This window comes from Chinchilla lanigera, unplaced genomic scaffold (assembly GCF_000276665.1).
Source record: "Chinchilla lanigera isolate Chin_1 unplaced genomic scaffold, ChiLan1.0 scaffold00018, whole genome shotgun sequence".
Classification (NCBI taxonomy): Eukaryota; Metazoa; Chordata; class Mammalia; order Rodentia; family Chinchillidae; genus Chinchilla; species Chinchilla lanigera.
This window is the reverse complement of record NW_004955419.1, coordinates 5,760,390-5,778,598: the sequence shown is the minus strand read 5'-3', so window position 1 is coordinate 5,778,598 and position 18,209 is coordinate 5,760,390. Positions and strand designations below refer to the sequence as shown.

At 41.7% G+C, this 18,209-nt stretch overlaps 1 protein-coding gene across 1 annotated transcript in view; it reads left to right on the top strand.

Moving 5' to 3' along the window:
- Positions 1-18,209, top strand: part of Mrrf (mitochondrial ribosome recycling factor) — a 50,380-nt gene that overhangs the window by 22,125 nt on the left and 10,046 nt on the right. Inside the window, exon 6 of the mRNA XM_005382537.1 lies at positions 16,342-16,501. Coding sequence (XP_005382594.1) covers positions 16,342-16,501 — 160 coding nt within the window. The remainder of the gene's footprint in view (positions 1-16,341; positions 16,502-18,209) is intronic.

Genomic DNA, 18,209 nt, shown 5'->3' with positions numbered 1-18,209 from the left:
TATACACAGGGAATGCAGAAAATTTTTTTATGCATAATTAAATAATTTATTAATTAAATAATTAAATTTATGCGTTGGTGTCACATAAGCACGATATTCAGTTTCACTCTTCTGCCATGAGCTGTGTGACAGTGACAACTATCTTTGCCTTTCTGAATCTCAGAGAGCTCATCTGAAAAACAAAAATTTATAGAACAGTGTGATAGTATACACAGAGCTTTTGATGCTTAGTAAACACCCAATTAATACTAGCAAATGTTGCTGTTTCCTTACTTCTCTTTCCCAGAGGGTGAGAACATCATTCCCTTTTAGGAATGAGGAAATTAGCATTCAGAAAGATGAACCACTGACTCTGGGTCACATAGCTGGTAAGTGGTAAAGCTGTGAAGAAGAAAATAACGCAACAAAGCTTATGTTAGGACTTTTGGAATTAAAATAAGAAGCATAAATTCCTATGCTGCTTATGTCAGTTTCTGATAAGCTTTCTTTTGTAGTGGTAGTGGTTGCGGTGGGGGAGAGGATTCTGTGGAATGAATAGGGAAGAGTGCTGAGCTGCATTCCCAGAGCTTTAAAAATATTTTTGAGACAGTCTTCACTTAGTTGCCCAGGCTGGCTTCAGACCCACTGTCTTTTTACCTCAGCCTCTTTTGTAACTGAGATTATAGGCATGTGCCACCGTGCTTGGCCAGTTTCTGATTATAAAATTTCATGTTTAGTTCTGGGTAAATTTGCCTTTCCTGATTAATCATCATTCTTCCTCTGCCTAATGATAGTTGCAAGTTTGCTTTTTGCCTTAACTCTGGTTGCCCAGAACTAAGTTTCATTTTTAGTTGCAGCAGATTTCAGCTACTGTCTCACCATCATTATATTCCTCTGATTCTTATATTCTTATTTAAATTAGTCTATTGAGTATGTTACTCTTCAGATAATCTGCCTCTGATCTTTTTGGGAAGTAGGTGGAATAGAAATCCTAAATCAGTAACAGGTCAGGCTTGTAACCTGAGTGGTCCTTATCAGCTCCTCTTTTTGCAGCCCGTGAGGATCAGGTGTGTGGCTGTTAAGTTTTTTAATCATGGCTCTCGTTTCAGATACCCTTGTGCCTCAGAGACTTTGAATTATTATCTTCTCCAGTGACAGTATACATAGTTTGGTGTTCTTCTCTGGCAAACGTTCTTTGGAATTTTAGAATACTCTTCTATTTATGTGATCATATTTTGGGTACCATTTATTAACCACCTGTACTGGAGATATAGCATCTGGAGATGCTGAACTGAACAGTTTACAATTATTCTCCAGATTCACTGAATTCTGTGGGGTGAGGAGCCAGTTTACTTTGTTGTTTGTTTAGTAACCATGTTTAATGATCTTGTAAAGCTTCACTGCCTGTTCTGCTGAGAGTGGGACTGTTGGAGGGTAGCTATAATTGGGAAAGAAATGAATGTATATTGAGGGTCCTTGGTGTCACTGTTGCTGCTTGATTGCCTGATGCTTGTTTGCAACAGAGTTGTTTAGTTGTGAGCTACTTAGAGACATGGATATTTCAAAGCCAGACGGCCATCTGTAGCATACCCAAGTGACCCCTCCCTTGGCCTCCGGACCCAAACTTGACATTGCTCTTTTAGGAAACCCTTGTGGTATTTGAATGCCTCCTCTAGTATTACCTCTAGTATTGCCTCTGTGGCAATACTACATAAAGTGACTGTTTACTGTGACCAAACTAACTGCTGTATTTAACTCATTTCATTCTGCTATTTGCTATTTTTTTATAGGTGAACACTGTAAGCCTAACAAAGGTTAAATCACTTTTAAGTTCATTTAAATAGTAAAGATAGAATTGAGGATCAATTAAATAGTAAAGTTCATTTAAATAGTAAAGATAGAGTTGAAGGTCAAACTTGGATCTGTTTGGCTTCAACGTCTATATTCTTATATCTGTGAACTTTCAAGAGTACTTTCTGTTTTTACATTTGGTTGACTTGTTTTTTTTTTTTTTTTTTTTTTTTTTTTTAAAGAGTAAAAGAAGGGGGCTGGGGATTTAGCTCAGCGGCAAAAAGCACCTGCCTGGCAAGTGCAAGGTCGTGAGTTCGGTTCCCAGTACCGGAGGAAAAAAAAAAAAGAGTAAAAGAAGGATAACATAATAATAGGGGGGACTTAGCAAATTACAGACAAAATGGTAGGAAATTATCAATGGTTATTGTTTTACATATTGTTATCTACAAAATAGTTTCTCAGGAAAACAAATAGACAAATAATAGTGAGTTACAGACAAAAGAGGTAGGAGATTATCAAGAGTTGTTGTACTATACTTTGGTATCTTCAAAGTGGCTTCTAAAGAAAAGAAATAGAGCTATACATGAGTGACCTATTGAAATATCATTAACTATTCTCAGTGGTTGTTGTAGGAAACACATAATAATAAACATACATCCATTTATGAAATAGGATAGGAACATTACAAACTTTACACAGTTATGGATAGATTAGTAGGAAAATATCAGTGGCTGCTGTAATACATGGTGGTATCTTCAAAGTGGTTTCTCAGGAAGACGGAGATATGCAAGAAGGATCTAATAAGTAGTTACAGCCTAAGGGTTGTCAAAAATAGCATATTACCTCCTCACCAGTGACTCCTTTCACTGAGGTATGATGGCTGGAAGGAAGGCCAGGATTGAAAAAAAGGACCGAGAGACTTGCACCTGTGTCTAGCAACAGGCTGTTTTCTTGTTCCTCCATAGTCATGATTACCCAGGGCTCCTTGATGGAGATGACGGTCTGGCAGAGGGAGAAGGCAGGCCATGTCCCAAGCTCTCTCATTCCTGTTGGACTAACTGGTAGCATGGGTCTGAGCTCTGGGGCCTCCACCTCAGAGGGCAGACCGATCTCCAGTGGTCTCCTTTGCATCCAGGGCATGGCCCATGGGGCCTCTTAGGGCAGTTCCTCTTGAGGTGGCCTGGCTTTTAACAGTGGTAGCAGATGAATGCAGTTGTCGAGTTCTTCTTGGGGCCCCAGGAATCAGACCTGGGATCTGTTTCTCTTAGTGGTGCAGCAAAAGCAGCTGCTTTTTCTCAGTCTCTTTGTTTTCTCTCCTTGGCCTCCTCCTCATCATGGCTATAGAATACTGAGGAGGAAATTCTTACTAACATCTCAAGTGAGCTATCTGGGGTGAAAGCCATTCTTTGTAGCTTTTTCTCTCCAGCTTCCCATTGCTTTGGGACCCCACAACCAGTTAGTGTCTTCTCCCCAACTGTCAGCACAGGCAGCAGGAATCCTGCTGCAGACTTCTCTGGAGCTCCACCACAGTCTGAACTGTCAGGGGAAGAATGGCTTCCAATGAGTCTCTGCAGGTATTGTGCAAGGTCCTCCTGGTTTACACCTTCCGAGCGGCTCTCGTGACCTGAGTCCACTGGATCTCTGACTCCGTGGGCTTAGTCTGCATTCTCATGTTCTCTGAGTCCTTGTTCAGCAGCTGCTCCTCCGCTGGCTCTGGACCTTTCTGGTTCCCAATGGCAGGAGCAAGAGTGGCCCGTTGTATGGCATGTATTCCCAGGGGTTGTTCAAAGTTTCAATGATTCACACACATCCGTGGGTGGGCAACTGCAGTCGGTGCATGGTGGGCCAATTGTGTCACTGTTTCTCTGTGTCATGATAGCTCTCAACTGAGCGGCGGCGGCTGGCCTAAGGGCCCGCGCAACAGTGCTCCCCGCCGCATGGCTCCCCATGTGCTGGGGGCCCACCTCCGGGAGCCACCAGGCAGGAAGCTAGCCAGCCAGAAGACTGGTGCTCCCCACCCATGGCTCCCTGTGCGCCGGAAGCCCTCCTTCCGGGAAACGACGAGGCCGGGAGTGAGTGGCCGGTCCAAAGACCAGCACACCCCGCCCAAGGCTCCCCGTGCGCTGGGGGCCCACCCTCCGGGAGCCCGGTTGACTTGTTTTTGTAGTAAAGGGCAACAGTGATATTTTAAAATTTAATTATTGTATTAGTTTTTTGTCACTGACTTCGTTAGTTTTCTTGTTGCTGAGACAAAATACCCAATTCCCAAAGTTAAAGGAGGAAAGGTTTATTTGGCTCAGATTTGGCAAAGTTTCAGTTCAGAGTTGACTGGCTCCAGGGCAGAGAAACAGTCCATGGCAAAGCAGGGCAGGCAGAAGACAGCAAGCAAATAAGGTTCAAGTGGCCAGCCATGATATTCTTTCTGTCCTTTATATTTTATTCAGGCTACCTATCCCTTGGGAGGTAACACTCACACCTTTAATCCTAGCATCACATCCTCAATCCCAGTATTACATACCTTAGATCCAGCCACCTCCAAAAAGCCCCACCTATGACTGCATGAGGCTTTGAGGGGACATCTAGATACAAACTATAACAGTCATTATGACAAAATATCTGAGCAGATCAACTTAGAGAAGATGTATCTTGATCATGGTTTCAGAGGTTTCAGTCATGAACAGCTGGCTCCATTGGTTTTAGAGCCGTGGCAAGGGAAAAATATCACGGTTGAAGGGCATGGTGGAAGAAAGCACACCGTCATATTCTCACTCTTTGGTTCCTTTCTTCCCCTTGGTTCAAAACACACACACACACACGATGTGTGTACACTGGATGGTGCTGCCCACATTCAGGGTGGGTCTCCCCCATCAGTTTGTTGTCCTACAAGTCAATCAGTGGTCTCTGGAAACCTTACAGACTCATCCGGAAGTGTGCTTTACTAATTTCCTGGGAATTTCTCAATTCATATGGTCTGTCAAAATTAACCATCACAATTGTATAATAATACAAACTATATGGAACATAATTACTGACACTCAAATCAGTATGTATGATCTGACAGTGAATTTATATGCTACTTTTTGGTTAGAGAGGCAGTCTGAAATACAGGATACTTTTTAAAAATCTAACCCTTTAAGGTATAACTTAACATGTAATAAAATGAACCTTTCGTACATGTACATGATGGTGAATTTTGAACAGGTGTATATGTTCTCTGTAACTACCACCTCAGCATGATATACAGTATAGCAATTCAGTTATCTCAGGAAGTTTCCCAGCCCCTTGGCAGCTCATTTCCCAGTCCTCCTCCTCTGAGTCCCTACAATCATTTGTGTGTTTTATAAAAATAGTTTTTATACTGAAATAAAAAATTTCTAGGAAATTCATAAATTTATCAAACAGATATTTAGTGAGTCCCTTCTATGAGCCAGACATAGTTTTAGCCTGAGGATAGAGTACTAAACAAGCCAGGCAAAGCTGGGGAGGTAGTCATACTGTGTGTGTATGTGATAAAGACAGGCAGACACATGAGGGTGGAGGAGTCCTAAAAACAGTAAAAGGAAATGAAGAATTCTGTGGGTGTGGCTATTTAATATTAGGGAGAAAATTCACAGAAGTTTGCAGAGAAAAGTGATATTTGAGCAGAGAACTAACTGAAGGGTTGCGGGGAGTAAAGTATGCTTGTATCTAGCACTAGGCAGAAGTAGAAAATGCAAAGCCCTTGAGGTAGGAGTCTGCCTGGGATGTTCAAGTAATACCAAGAGGACTTGTATGGTTGTAGCAGAGTAAGTTTAAGACAGAGAAGTAGGACATGAAGCAGGAATGGAATGGGGGGACCAAATCTTAGGTCTCTATGGAGATGGTGAACATTTTAGAGCTTTCGGTGATAACAAACAGCCGGTTGTGTCGTGCATACCATAGGCTTGCCACCACTGCTAGACCATGGTTTTGGTTTCTACTTGCAATAAAACGGGGAATGATTGGAGAGTTTTGAGCAGGAGAGTAATATGACTTAGTAATATGACTTCTTTTGAAAGAATCATTCTGGTTCCTATTTTGAGAATGAGTGTGGGAAGGCAACGGTGAAAGCAGGGGACAAATTAGGAGCAGATATAGTGTAGTGGATTGATAATTGGCGGTCAACTTATAACCTCCAGCTAAACTGAGTAAGTGTGGTGCTGGATGTGGGAGGCCTACCTGGGGATCGTTGCCAGCCGTATAAGAGGCAGAACTGGAGAAGAAGAAAAAAGGCTTTTGGGAACTGAAGAAGGCTGTTGAAGCAGAGAAGGGCTGATGGAGCTGGTGGAAGCTATAAGGAGGTGTTGATTCTGTTGGAGGAGCTTGTTATGCTAGCTTTCCTGATGAACTTGGTGTTTCCATCGTTTGAGGAGCTCGGAGCCTTGGTGGCATTGAGAATAGCTTCAGTTCACTTTGGGGAAGCTCTGGTCCTCACTCTGAGCATTGCTTCCTGGCTCTGGAGGGGAAGATGGTGCACTGCCGATCTCCAGGAGAAGCTTGCTGCGTTGGCTTCCCTGATGGGAACACCGCCGTCTTGATCGTCTGAGGAGCTCGGGACCTCACTGTTGCTGAGGATGGCTGTGGTACCTTTCAGGGGAACTCTGGTTGTTCTGAGCATCGCTTCCTGGCTCCAGTGTGATCCCTCAGCCTGCTAGCCAAGATCCTTCATCCCTCTGGCACAGACTTCTGGATTCCACCTCTGATCTTTGGGCCTTCCCAACACAGATCCGTGAAACAGGCCTGCGTGTTATGGGCTCTGGGCTTTCAGTTGGATTCGTGGGAGGCATTGTTGTGAGCTCTAGGTCTTCAGCTGGACTCGTGCAGGACATTTCTGTGGGATCCAGGCCCTCAGCTGGATTCCTTGGTCATAGTGTGTGGACAGATTCCTGCACTCTCTTGTATATTGTTCTTTGGGTGACTATTACAAATAACCATATAAAATGTGTCTTATATATTGTTCTCCCTTGCACAGTAAGCCCTAAATCAACACATAGAGTAACCCAAATGAGATGATAGTGGCTTGAATTAGTGTAATCGTGGTGCATTGCCAAGAGTGGTTGGTTCTGGATGAGTTTTAAAGGAAAAGCTAGTGGATTGGTTGTGGATTTAGGAAGACAGGACTCAAGGATGACTAAGGTTTTTGACCTGAGTACCTGCAGGAATTATATTGCCCGTTTTTCTATTTCTTCCTTTTCCTTCTCCTCTTTTTTTTTTTTTTTTTTTTTTTGTTGTTGTTGTTGTTTGTTTTTTGTTACTGGGGATTCAACCCAGGACTTTCACACAGAGCTACATCCTCAGCCCATTTTTATTTTTTGAGACAAGATTTTGCTAAGTTCACCAGGTTGGGCTTGAACTTGGAATTCTTCTGCCTCAGCTTCCCAGGCTACTGGGTTGTAGGTGTGCACCATCATGCCTGGCTTTCTTGTTTCTTTTTCTTTTCCTTTTCCATTTTGTTTTGTTTTTTACTTAATACCTTGTATACATCTTTTTATGTTGATCTCTGTCTGTCTTTGTCAGGCTGTCTAGAAATACCATTTTGAGATGGGTACAATACATATGAGGAACCTGGGAATCAGGAAGTTTAAGTAACTTGGCTAATGTTACAAATTAGTAAATGGAGGAACCGTTATTCACACACGAACCTGTCTTCTTTCCAAGCCCATGTTTTTGACATATTAGCTCTTTCTTCCTTGGACAGATGACATGGAACCCACTTCCTTTTAGATCTGGCCCCCTAGTACTAGCTGCTACATTACCTTACAGATCTTGTTACAGAACTAGTTTGTATAGTTTGCATACTTCAGGAAATACTGAAAGCAAAACAAAACAAACAAAAAAACTACAGAGAAGACTGCCTAGTGACCTGACATGGGCTGAGGCAGCCACAGCCTGCTTTTGAGCAGTCCCAGTTGCTTTTCTGCCTTTGACTTCACCACTTGCTCTCTGTCGTGACTCTGTGGGGCCATTCACTCTTCAGCACCTGATCAACACAGTCTCTTTCTACTCTCCTGGTCCAGAGCAGCCATGTTTCAGGATGCTGCTTTGTTCTCAGCATTGTTCCTGCCTAGCCTGTGGCTTTTTGGAGGTGTTTTGCTATTATAGCTCCCAGGTGTGTGCCATGAAGACTCCTTCCCAGCACAGCTGTGCTGATGGAAGCATAAGAAGAAACACAAACTGGCATCAAGAGCTGAGTGGGGACTGAGGAGAAAGTTGCCACCAATATTTATGCAAAAGCTGCACACAAAGGATGAGCTCTTCCTCTCTGTGTCTCTCCTGTGTTCTTCATCCTTTGAATCATGTACTTATTTACAGTACCTAGCAATTGACTGCTGTAGGTCAGACCACTATTTCATTGCATTCCTGTTTCTCCCCACACTCTAGGATATATAGGGGAGCTGGAAGGTAGCAGTGAATTCTGTCTCTGAGCAGGTCTTAAAGTAAAAGCGGTGCTGTTTTTATTACTACCACTAGTAAGAATAGCCGCCCAAGTTGTCTTACACCAACAGGGAGAAGGAAGGAGAAGGTTGGGAATTCAAGAGTCAGGCCACACTGTGCACCAGGTCTAACAAGAATTTGTTTTGTGTTTTTAGGCAAGTTACTTATCTATTTTAACTTCTGCTTCCTAGTCTATAAAATGCAAGTAATAACAGCACTAATATCATAGGAGTATTGTGATGACTCATTGAGCTAATGCACAGAGAGTGTATCAGCTGAGAGCATAGGTTCTGCAACTATTATTCTTGAAAGGAAGCAGATGACACCAGGGTCAGAAGATGAGGCAAATATAAATGGGCCTTTAGTATAATAGTAATAAGATCACTCCTTATCTCCTTATCTTGCTTCGTTTTCTTCATAGCACTTATGTGGCATTTTACCTATGTATTTGCTTATGTCTCTGTCTCTCCTTCACTAGAGTGTGAATGCTTTGCAAGGAGAGAGGAAGAGTTTGTCCGTGATGTATCCCTAGCCCCCAGAACAGGCCTAGCACATAGTAAGTATGCAATAATGCAATTAGTGTTTGTGGAACAAATGAATATGAGCTCAATGTTGTTCTAGATGCTATTTGTGTAATAGCTAATATTGTCATAACAATCCTTTGAGATCAACATGTTACTATCTCTGTTTTACAATGAAAACACTAGTCATAGGAAGGGTCTTTGTTTCCAGTGTCACAGTTAATAAGTGAAACAATAGGTAGTCTTTTTCCATGAACTGTTGCACAATCTGTAGTACGAAGCATCATGTGTGTATGTGTGTGTACATGTGCACGTGTACACCTCCTAGATGTTAGGCAAGCATCCTTCCACTGAACTACATCCCCAACCCACCATTCATGCTATTACTTACGTTGAGTATATAAAGTTCTTTAACAATCATCTCTCATTTGCTTATAGTGCTGTGGGAGAAAGGTAACATTTTTCACAACAACACATCCCTAACCTCACATGTGACAGTTGAGGAAATAAAAACAGATGATGTTTATTGAACACATCACCATATGCCAACACATTTATTAATTTGTTTAAGTCGCATAACAACTTCATTAAATAAATTATACATACTTGGCAGATAGAGAGACTAAGATCAATTTATTTGCCCAGGGCCACATAACTTAAAAATAGTAATCTGGGCCTTGAACTGTGGCTTCTCTCAGGCACTTCACCAGATAGCCTTTGTGCAAATCCGTGAGGAGAAGCTGGTGTCCACAGTTACTCAGCTTGCAGCTGGCAGAGATAGGACTGGAAGTCAGGTTTGCCTTAACCAAGGAACCTGTGCTTATTCTTGTATAATTAGAGCTAAGGCAAGAGTTATGTCTGCTTATTCCAGAGCTTGGATTCTCATCCTTCCGTGTCACAGGGAAAAAGACAAATGACTTAATCAAGGCCACTCAGCTGAGAGTGTGGAGTTAGGACCTTGACCTTAGTTCGTTTTCTCTTTCTGTTATGCTGGTCAGTATTTCAGGATGGTTTAGCCAAGCTTCAGTTCCAGAAAAGCAGGTGGCCAGTTGTGTCTCCAGAGAGAACTAAAATTAAGTAGAAGTCCTTCCCAAATGTATAATTTCCTTTGGTCTGATGTCTTTATGAGACATTAATGTATTTAAGACAGGCTGGCGGTAGGGGTGGGGGTGGTGTACCTAGAAGCATCGGAAATCTGCTGGGCTATGCAAACAAAAACATTTCCTTCAGGGCCGGTGGCCACAAGGTATTGGGCAGCTCCCCACAGTGAAAAGTGCAGCTGGGCCTGTGTCTGCTCCTGATGGCAGGCGATGCTCCTGTTTGAGGGAGCTTTCCATCAGCATAGTGAGGAGGTGTAAGGTTTCTGTCAGTGGAACTATCAGAAATGTGCTTCAATACAGTGTCCCTGGAGTGCACCTTCCTTTGTCTTCGGCCTGCTTCCCCAGCCACTGGAGCAGAACTCATGGCCCATAGCCCCATAGCTTGTTGCTGTTCTCTGTTCCCATTCTGCTGTTTTCTGCTCACATTCACCCCATCCCCAAGCTCCAAGTAATCAGATCCTTTTTGAGTGCTTTCTCCCATACCACTCGCGTCCTGTTGTCTCCAAGTCTTGAAGATTCTGTAGTAAGAATAATAGAACACTCACCCTGTGTTGAGCTCCTGCAATGCATACATACTGGCACTGTGCCATGCCTGTCGTTTCATTTAATCTTTGTGTCTGCCCTCTGAGTAATACCCATATTCCCATTTTATACACAAAGTGAGTTTGAAGTTAAATTGCATATTTGATGTTCTGAAGCTAACAAGTGGAAGAGATAGGATTCCAACTTATATCTTCTTGGCATTTAACACATATCCTTTCTGTGTTTAAAGCATCCTTTAAGTGATGTTGAGTGTTGCGTTGTAAGTGGTGTTTGCCATAATTGCCCTGTATGAGTGTGGCTTCTTCTGGTGCTGTGTAGCTTTGTGCATGTGTCCCATTCTTGTTAAACAATGGGAAGTGTCGTTTCAGTTAGTGGGATTCTCTTTTGTGTTAGTTACCGGTGGGGCATGCCCTCTGCTTATTGTTCACTGGAACATGCTCAAGGAATTTTGCAGGAAGGCCCCCATCCAGGATGTTACTGGAAGATCTGCGTGGTAGAGCTTGTACAAACAAAGTGTGACCCTGCCAGCTCAGCCAAAACTCCTGCCTTATGCTGGGAGGCTTGATGACCCCAGCGGAAAAGGCTTGTGTCTTTATCACTAAGCCAAAGAGCTGCTGCATCCAGGATGAGTCCCTAGGTTCCCATCTACTTGCCCAAGAGCTTCTGCACAGTCTCATCTTATACTCAGATTGGTTTGCACATTGCTGTCTACAGAAAATAGAAGTCTGGTCCCTGAAACTCCTGTGGAGTTCCTAGGAAGAAGAATCTATTAGGAATCTTTTTTTAACTTTTAAAAAATTGTAATAAAATACATGTTAAAAAATTACCACTTTGTAGGGATATATCAGCGGCACAGTGCCTGCCTAGCAAGTACAAGGTCCTGAGTTTGATTCCTGCTACACATCCCCCCCCCCCCCCGCAAAAAATGACTACCTGTGGTTTTATGCCAGGTAATCCCAGCACTGAGGAGGCTGAGGCAGGAGGATCGTTGGGAGTTCAAGACCAGCCTGGGCTACAAAGTGAGCTGAGGAGCTGAGGGCCAGCCTGAACTACATACTAAGATCCTGTCTCAAAAAAAAAAAAAAAGACAAAAAAAATTACTACTTTAGTGCAACCCATTTGGGAGCCTTCCTGTTTCTCAGGAGCTATTCCTATTCCCCATTCCTTTTCTCCAGTAAATTTTCCTACTCTTAAAAATAAAGTACCACTTTAGTCATTTCCATGTGTACATTTCAGTAGCATTAAGTGCATTCCCAGAGTTGTACCACCAGTCTCCAGTGTGTTCTTGATCCTGCACAACTGAAAGTGTACTTACCCATTGAATAGCCCCCACTCCCCACCCCAGCCCTGTTATCTCTGCTGCCTCTATGCATTTGACAACTCTAGGAACCTCATGTAAGTGGAATCATACAGTGTTTGTCCTTTCGGATGTGACTTACTTCACTTAGTTTAATGTCTTCAAGATTCACCCATGTATGAATCTCATTACTTTTTTTTTGTTTGTTTTTTGTTTTTCTCCGGTACCGGGAACCGAACTCACGACCTTGCGCTTGCCAGGCAGGTGCTTTTGCCGCTGAGCTAAATCCCCAGCCCCTGAATCTCATTACTTTTGAAGGCTAAATAATACATCATTTCATACATGTATACCTCAGATTTAATATGACATTGAAAGGCCTATTGTAATCCTTCCCTTGCCAGCCTCTCCAGCTGTCTTAGTTGAGACAGTCTTTACCTTCTGCTTTCTGTACTGTAGCCACGCTGCCTTTTTTTTTCAGTCCCTCAAGGGCAGTGTCTTTACCTGGGAAAACTGTGCCTTTCCACATGCCATTCCTTCTGGTAAGAATGATCTTCCACCACTATCCTTTCTGCTCTTCCTCATCTTAACTTAGATATTATGTAGCTTAAATACATTCACCTTTAGTTCCTGGAGTTCAGGGAAAGGTTGCTCAGATTCCTTTCCTGCACTAACTATTTTCCTACCACTCTGTATTATCTTTAAGTGCTTATCATAATTGCAACTTAGTGATGAGTTGTACGTGTGTTTCTTTAGTGACTGCCTGCCCTGTAAGACTGTAAACTCATGTGTGTTCAGTTTTATGTCCCCTGTCTCTACCTTAAAGGTGCCCAGTAAATACGTGGTGAAGAAAGCTATGAGCTAAGTGAATGAATGAATAAGTGAATGAATACCAGAAAGAAAGAATTTCGTAGCTGTATGCTGAACATTTGATTTTAAAATGTGTATGAATTGTTCAGATCTCAAAAAGTCATCTAGCTGAAGGATAGGCTTTTGTCCTATCATTTCTCTGTTGGTAAGAACTTTCATGTGTAGACTTTTCATTATTTGAAAATGCCTCAGGGTTTGCCAACACCTAAACAAAAGCAACAACAAAAGAGTTTACATTTTTCTGAGTGCTTATTCTCTCCCAGGCTTGGTGCTTGCTACTTTCCATGTATCATTTTATCTGAGTCTTGCTATTACTCTGAAACAGAGATTCTGTTTTATTTGTTTTTAGTTTGTTTCTAGATGAGAAAACCCAGCTCACAGAGTTGAAATAACATACTTAAGATCACTAAGGGTATAAGGGGCAGGCCTACAGTCGGTGTGGAGGTGCGTTTTGTGGCCTAGAACAGAGCACCACCTTCCCCAAGGACCCTTCCCCTCATCAACTGGAGCATGGTCTCTTTTTACCTGTTTTATAAATGGGGCCTCTGCCTTGGTTTTTTTTGAAGTCAGGATTCTGTTGTGTAAGAACTTTTAAACTCCAGTCTTGCAGAGCAAACTTGACCCTTTCTGGCCTCATATTCTCCCCACTATTACATTTCCTACCATGCTTCCCCACAAAATGCCCTTTCCTGTCTTCTGCAGTTAGCAAGTCAGTATGATCTCTAGGCATTTTCCAGATCTCAAAGCAGGCGGGTTGCGCTTTCTGCATGCTTACCCCATAAAAGTTCCATTTCTTTGTCCTAGCAGCGGTCATAACCTTTATAAATAGTGGTGTACAAATTTGGTTTCCATTATTTGACTGAGTCTGGAAAAGTTGGACCACGCTGGTCCCCTCTCTGGAGCAAGTTAGCTTGGTCTAGGATGAGGTACAGAGCATAAGCACCTCAGCCAGTGCTGAATAAGCTAAGTTAGAGCACCAAGTTAGAGTGGGTCCTCAGAACCAGCCCTCTGGGTTCAGAAACCTGTGACACAATCTTAGGTGTACACTCATAGAACTCCATGAATGTGGGGTGCAGGTGATCAGGTGAATTAATCACAGTTTGGAAAAATAATTAAAATATTTTCATAATCTAATATGTTTCTTTTTAAAAACAGATGTCCCCTTATTGTATCAGAAGGAAGTAATTAAATGATTTAAAAAATCCAAACGTGCTATCATTTATTCAAAGTTACTATATGCTACTGTCTTGATTGGTACTTTGTACCTGTTGGATCTGCTTCTCCTAATCACCCTGTAAGGTATCTTTTAAATCTTCATTTTAGATATAAGGAAATGGAGGCTTGGAAAGATTAAATATCTTGTCCAAGGATAGTCACCTTCTGAGTGATAGGGAATTAAACCAGTCTGACTGACTTCAAAACCAGTGTCTTGGCATCACCTGAAGCACCTGGCATAGCACGTTAGACACCTCCTGACTCAGCCCCTGAGTCAGCACACTTTGTCCTTCTTCCTCCCAGCCTTTCCTGTGTCCAGGATCCGTTGGTTTTCCCCCTCCTTTTCCCCTCCTCTCTGTAATTCACTCTCCATTTTCTTATAGTTTCTATTTGGAAACTGATTCTGTATTTGCATCCTGAAATAGAAATATTTTTGACAATGTCAGTAATAATTGTACACGATTACGTTTAGAAACTGATATTAATAACATGATAATATCACATTTGCATTAATAAATACAAATATATTTTATTAAGGCTAAATTACGTGTAATTACTTTGGTTTCTTTAATACAGCCTTTTAAGATCTTTTGAATCCCAATTTATACTTTTAAAAACGTACTTTTTTCTTCTGTTTAAAATATAAATATAACAAGGTAGTGTAAAGTAGATTAGGTAATTTTTATTAGGAATTTTTCTAAACAGCGGGATCTCTATTTCAGATTATATATGAAATAGAAGATTGAAACACTTCATTGAGGTCTTTTTTAGAGAAGTTTAAGAGGTTTTTTACAGTCTTAGATTCATTTATTTTCTGCCTCTCCTAGTGTTTCAGCAGGATTAAGTTTTTGAGTCAGTGGATCAAGTTTTAATTTTCCTGTTCCTCCTTATACTGACATATGCTTTGGCAGAACAAAAAAGAGACCTAAACATGTCAGTATGATTTTTGTTCAATGAATTAAAAACCATAAAAGTAACAAGATCTGATCCAAATCCCTAAAGTCCTGACATGGTGGTTTTGTCCTTTTTGTCCCAGGATTCGTATTACTGAGTTTGAGAAGTTTTTCTGCCTGGAAGCATAAGTACATGATTTATTTGGAGTAGATTATAAGGGTAAGCAGCATGGAGTAGTGGAAAGGATATCGGCCAGAAAGATTTGGACTTGAATCCCAGTTCTGTCACTCAAGCCCCTAGGCAAGATACTCATCTATGAGCCTTAATTTCCTCATTGGAAAAGGGAATACTAGAACCTAATTTGAAGCATTGGTATGAAAATTTATGAGATATTATACTTAAAAGTACTCACCTGGCATAGATGGCTTTAATAATGGCAGTCATCAAGATCATTTTTGTTTTGAGAATACCTCCAAGAAGCAGAATCCAGGATTTATTTATATCACAGCTGTCTACTTTGTCTTTGAGCTTTTTATCAAAATTCTAAATTTTTTTTCTCATCAGAGAAAAAAGTCATTAAGTGTTGAGAAGCTATTCATCACTATGCCACACTGTGCATGTGCCCAGAACTTACTTGGCAAGAGCCATGTTGATGCGAGAGTCAGGAAGCATGTGCCGATGATGACCATTTCGGGGCAAAGGAATTTTGTTGTACTAATACCATTGGCTTTTGAGACAGGCCAACCTGGGCTTGACTATGAAAAAGATATCCACCTTCTTTGGACCTCATTTTCCTCTTCTATAAAATGGAGTTCATGATCTTATGTGACCCTCCATAATATGGCTGCCCAGCTTCTTCTCTTTTCATTCCTTTCTTTGCTCCAGCCAGTTCCTTGAATGAATCGTGGTCTCTTTGCAACTTCATTTCTTTATATGTGCCTGTTCCTCCTCCTGGAAGTCCTCCCTTACCCCACCTGATATAGATTTAACTGTTCAGATTCTAGTGAGGTGTGTTAGGATGGGGTGGGCTGTTCTGCAGTAACAAGCAATCCCCAGGTCTCCATGGCTTGTTACAGAGATGTTTATTTCTGTTTCATGCAACATGCTAGATACTGTTCATGATAGTCATACTGGGACCTGAGCTGATGGATTAGGAAGATCACGAAGAGCTGCTACTTACTTATTTTGACTGATTTGCAGATTTAAAGATAATACTATTTCAATAGCATCATCACTCACTTACATTGCTTTCTTTAGAGCGAGAGAAGTAGAGTTACAGCTTGCATGCCAAGGTTAGTACTAAACAATTCACATGCATCATCTCATTTAGTCTTCACCCCAGCCCTTGTATATCCCCATTAGGCAAAAGGGACCTCTGAAGAGAAGAGATCCTGAATGCATCTTATAAGTGACATAAGGATTTGGTCCCACATCTGCCTGGAGTCCTGGCTCATGCTCTAAATCCCTGCTCTTACCAGGTCTCCTCATCTAACTCTCCAAGAATGGTATTTGATTCTGAGTATGTCTGTGGGCATAAATGTGTCAGGAACATGAAGATCCTCAGCTGATAGAGGCAAGTTAGAGCTTGCCAAGCTAGTAGACAGAGTAGGTTTAAGTTCTTAAATGGAGGTTAATGTATGGAATGATTCTGTTGATTTTTTTTTTTCCTGTCTTTTATTAGAGTAACCAGGGAGCACAGGGAGACGCTGGTGAAATTGGCCAAACAGAATACCAACAAGGCCAAAGACTCTTTACGGAGGGTTCGTTCTGATGCAATGAATAAGCTGAAGAAGTCAAAGGACAAGACTTCAGAGGATACCATTAGACTCATAGAGAAACAGGTATCATTACCAGTAAATGTAGCATTTATGTATCTGACCCAAAGGATCATTTGTTCATACCCGGCACATAAACAATTAAACTGAATTTAAACTAATGTTTTCATTCACATGGTCAGTATTGACCAACTCTGTATTCTGGGTCTAGCCACATGCTGTACCCTGGAGGAATCTGTAAAAGAGGATAGAATGCTGTTGACCTTATGCTGTGTGCCACACTCTGTGCTAAACATTTTGTATTACTTCCATTTATCCTCATCATTCCCGTGGTGAAAACCGTGAGGTAGGTGTTAGGGTGTAGCTCCGTGGTGGAATGCTTGCCAAGCTTACACAAGGCCCTTGGTTTGATCCTCAGCACTGCCAGAACAAAACAAACTGTGAGATAGGTAGGGAGGACGATGAGGTTCAAAGAAGTTCTGTAACTTGCTCAAGTCACACTGCTGGTAAGTGGTGGAAACAGGATCCAAACGCGGGCAGTCTGATCTCAGAGCTCACTTGCTTATGCTGTGCTATCTGGGTTTGTGTTGCTAAGAAGTGAGCATTACTATTCAGTGAGCTGAGTAGTGGAACTTGAGCAAATCTTAAAGGAGCCTGTGGAGTAAAATAGTGAGAGACAAGAGGAAACATAGAACGGAACAGAGGTACATATGGGATGTAAAGAAAGCTGTTCACTTAAGATTAATAGGGATTGAACCTAGGAGGAGACTAGGTAACGAGTAGAAAAGAGACTGACCAGAACATAAGAGGTCTTATATCACAGGTTGAGGTGCTTGAACTTTAACGTATCTTTAGGTTCCCATATTGGCTGCATGTATGTGTCTTAGTCACTTTACTTGTTTCTGGGAAAATATCTAACACCTGCAGTTTACGCGAGGAGAGATTTACTTTGGTTCATGTCTCAGTCATAGTACTTTTATTCCAACACAGGACAGCATGCAGAAGGGAGTGGCAGTGACCCACCTCTTCCAACCAGACCCTACTTTGTAATAGCACATTTAGCTATAAACTCATCAGCAGACGAATCCACCAATGAGTCTAGCACACCCATGATCCAGTCACCTTCAGGCAGCCCTGCCTATCATTGTGTGAGGCTTTGGAGGGACTTTTAGATAAAAACCTTAACACTGCATGTATATGTCATCCGTGCACACCACAGTGTTGCATAAACAACTATCCCAAAACTCAGTGATTTCTACTATCAAACCTTATTTCTTATTTTCTTTCCTGTGGGCCACTGGGGTATAACTGTTCTAGGCTAGGTTCTCAGTGAGCTTGGCTGTAGAACTTGGATTGGATTCAAGTCTGCTTTATATCTCTCAATTTTCCAAAGACAAGTTTCCTGGGGCATTTTTCTTGGCAACTAAGTCCAACCATTCAAGCTGGAATATTTTTTTATTTTTATTTATTTTTTTTATTTTGAGGTGAGGAGAGTTTTTATTGGAAATAAGAATAGCTCTTGGATTTCCAGAAAGGGTCCTAAGTAGGTAGCCATATGGCCTCTCAAGCCAGAGCTACCTATAGATAAGCAGAGCACAGAAACTGCTCATTTGTTTAGTGGCCACCTGTCACAGATGGATCTGTGGATTTAAAATGACCAGTAGGACCCAGCTATCCCACTTCTGGGTATTTTCCCAGAAGATCTAAAAACATCATATCACAGTGATATATGTGCACCTATGTTCACAGCAGCACAATTTGTAATTGCTAAAAT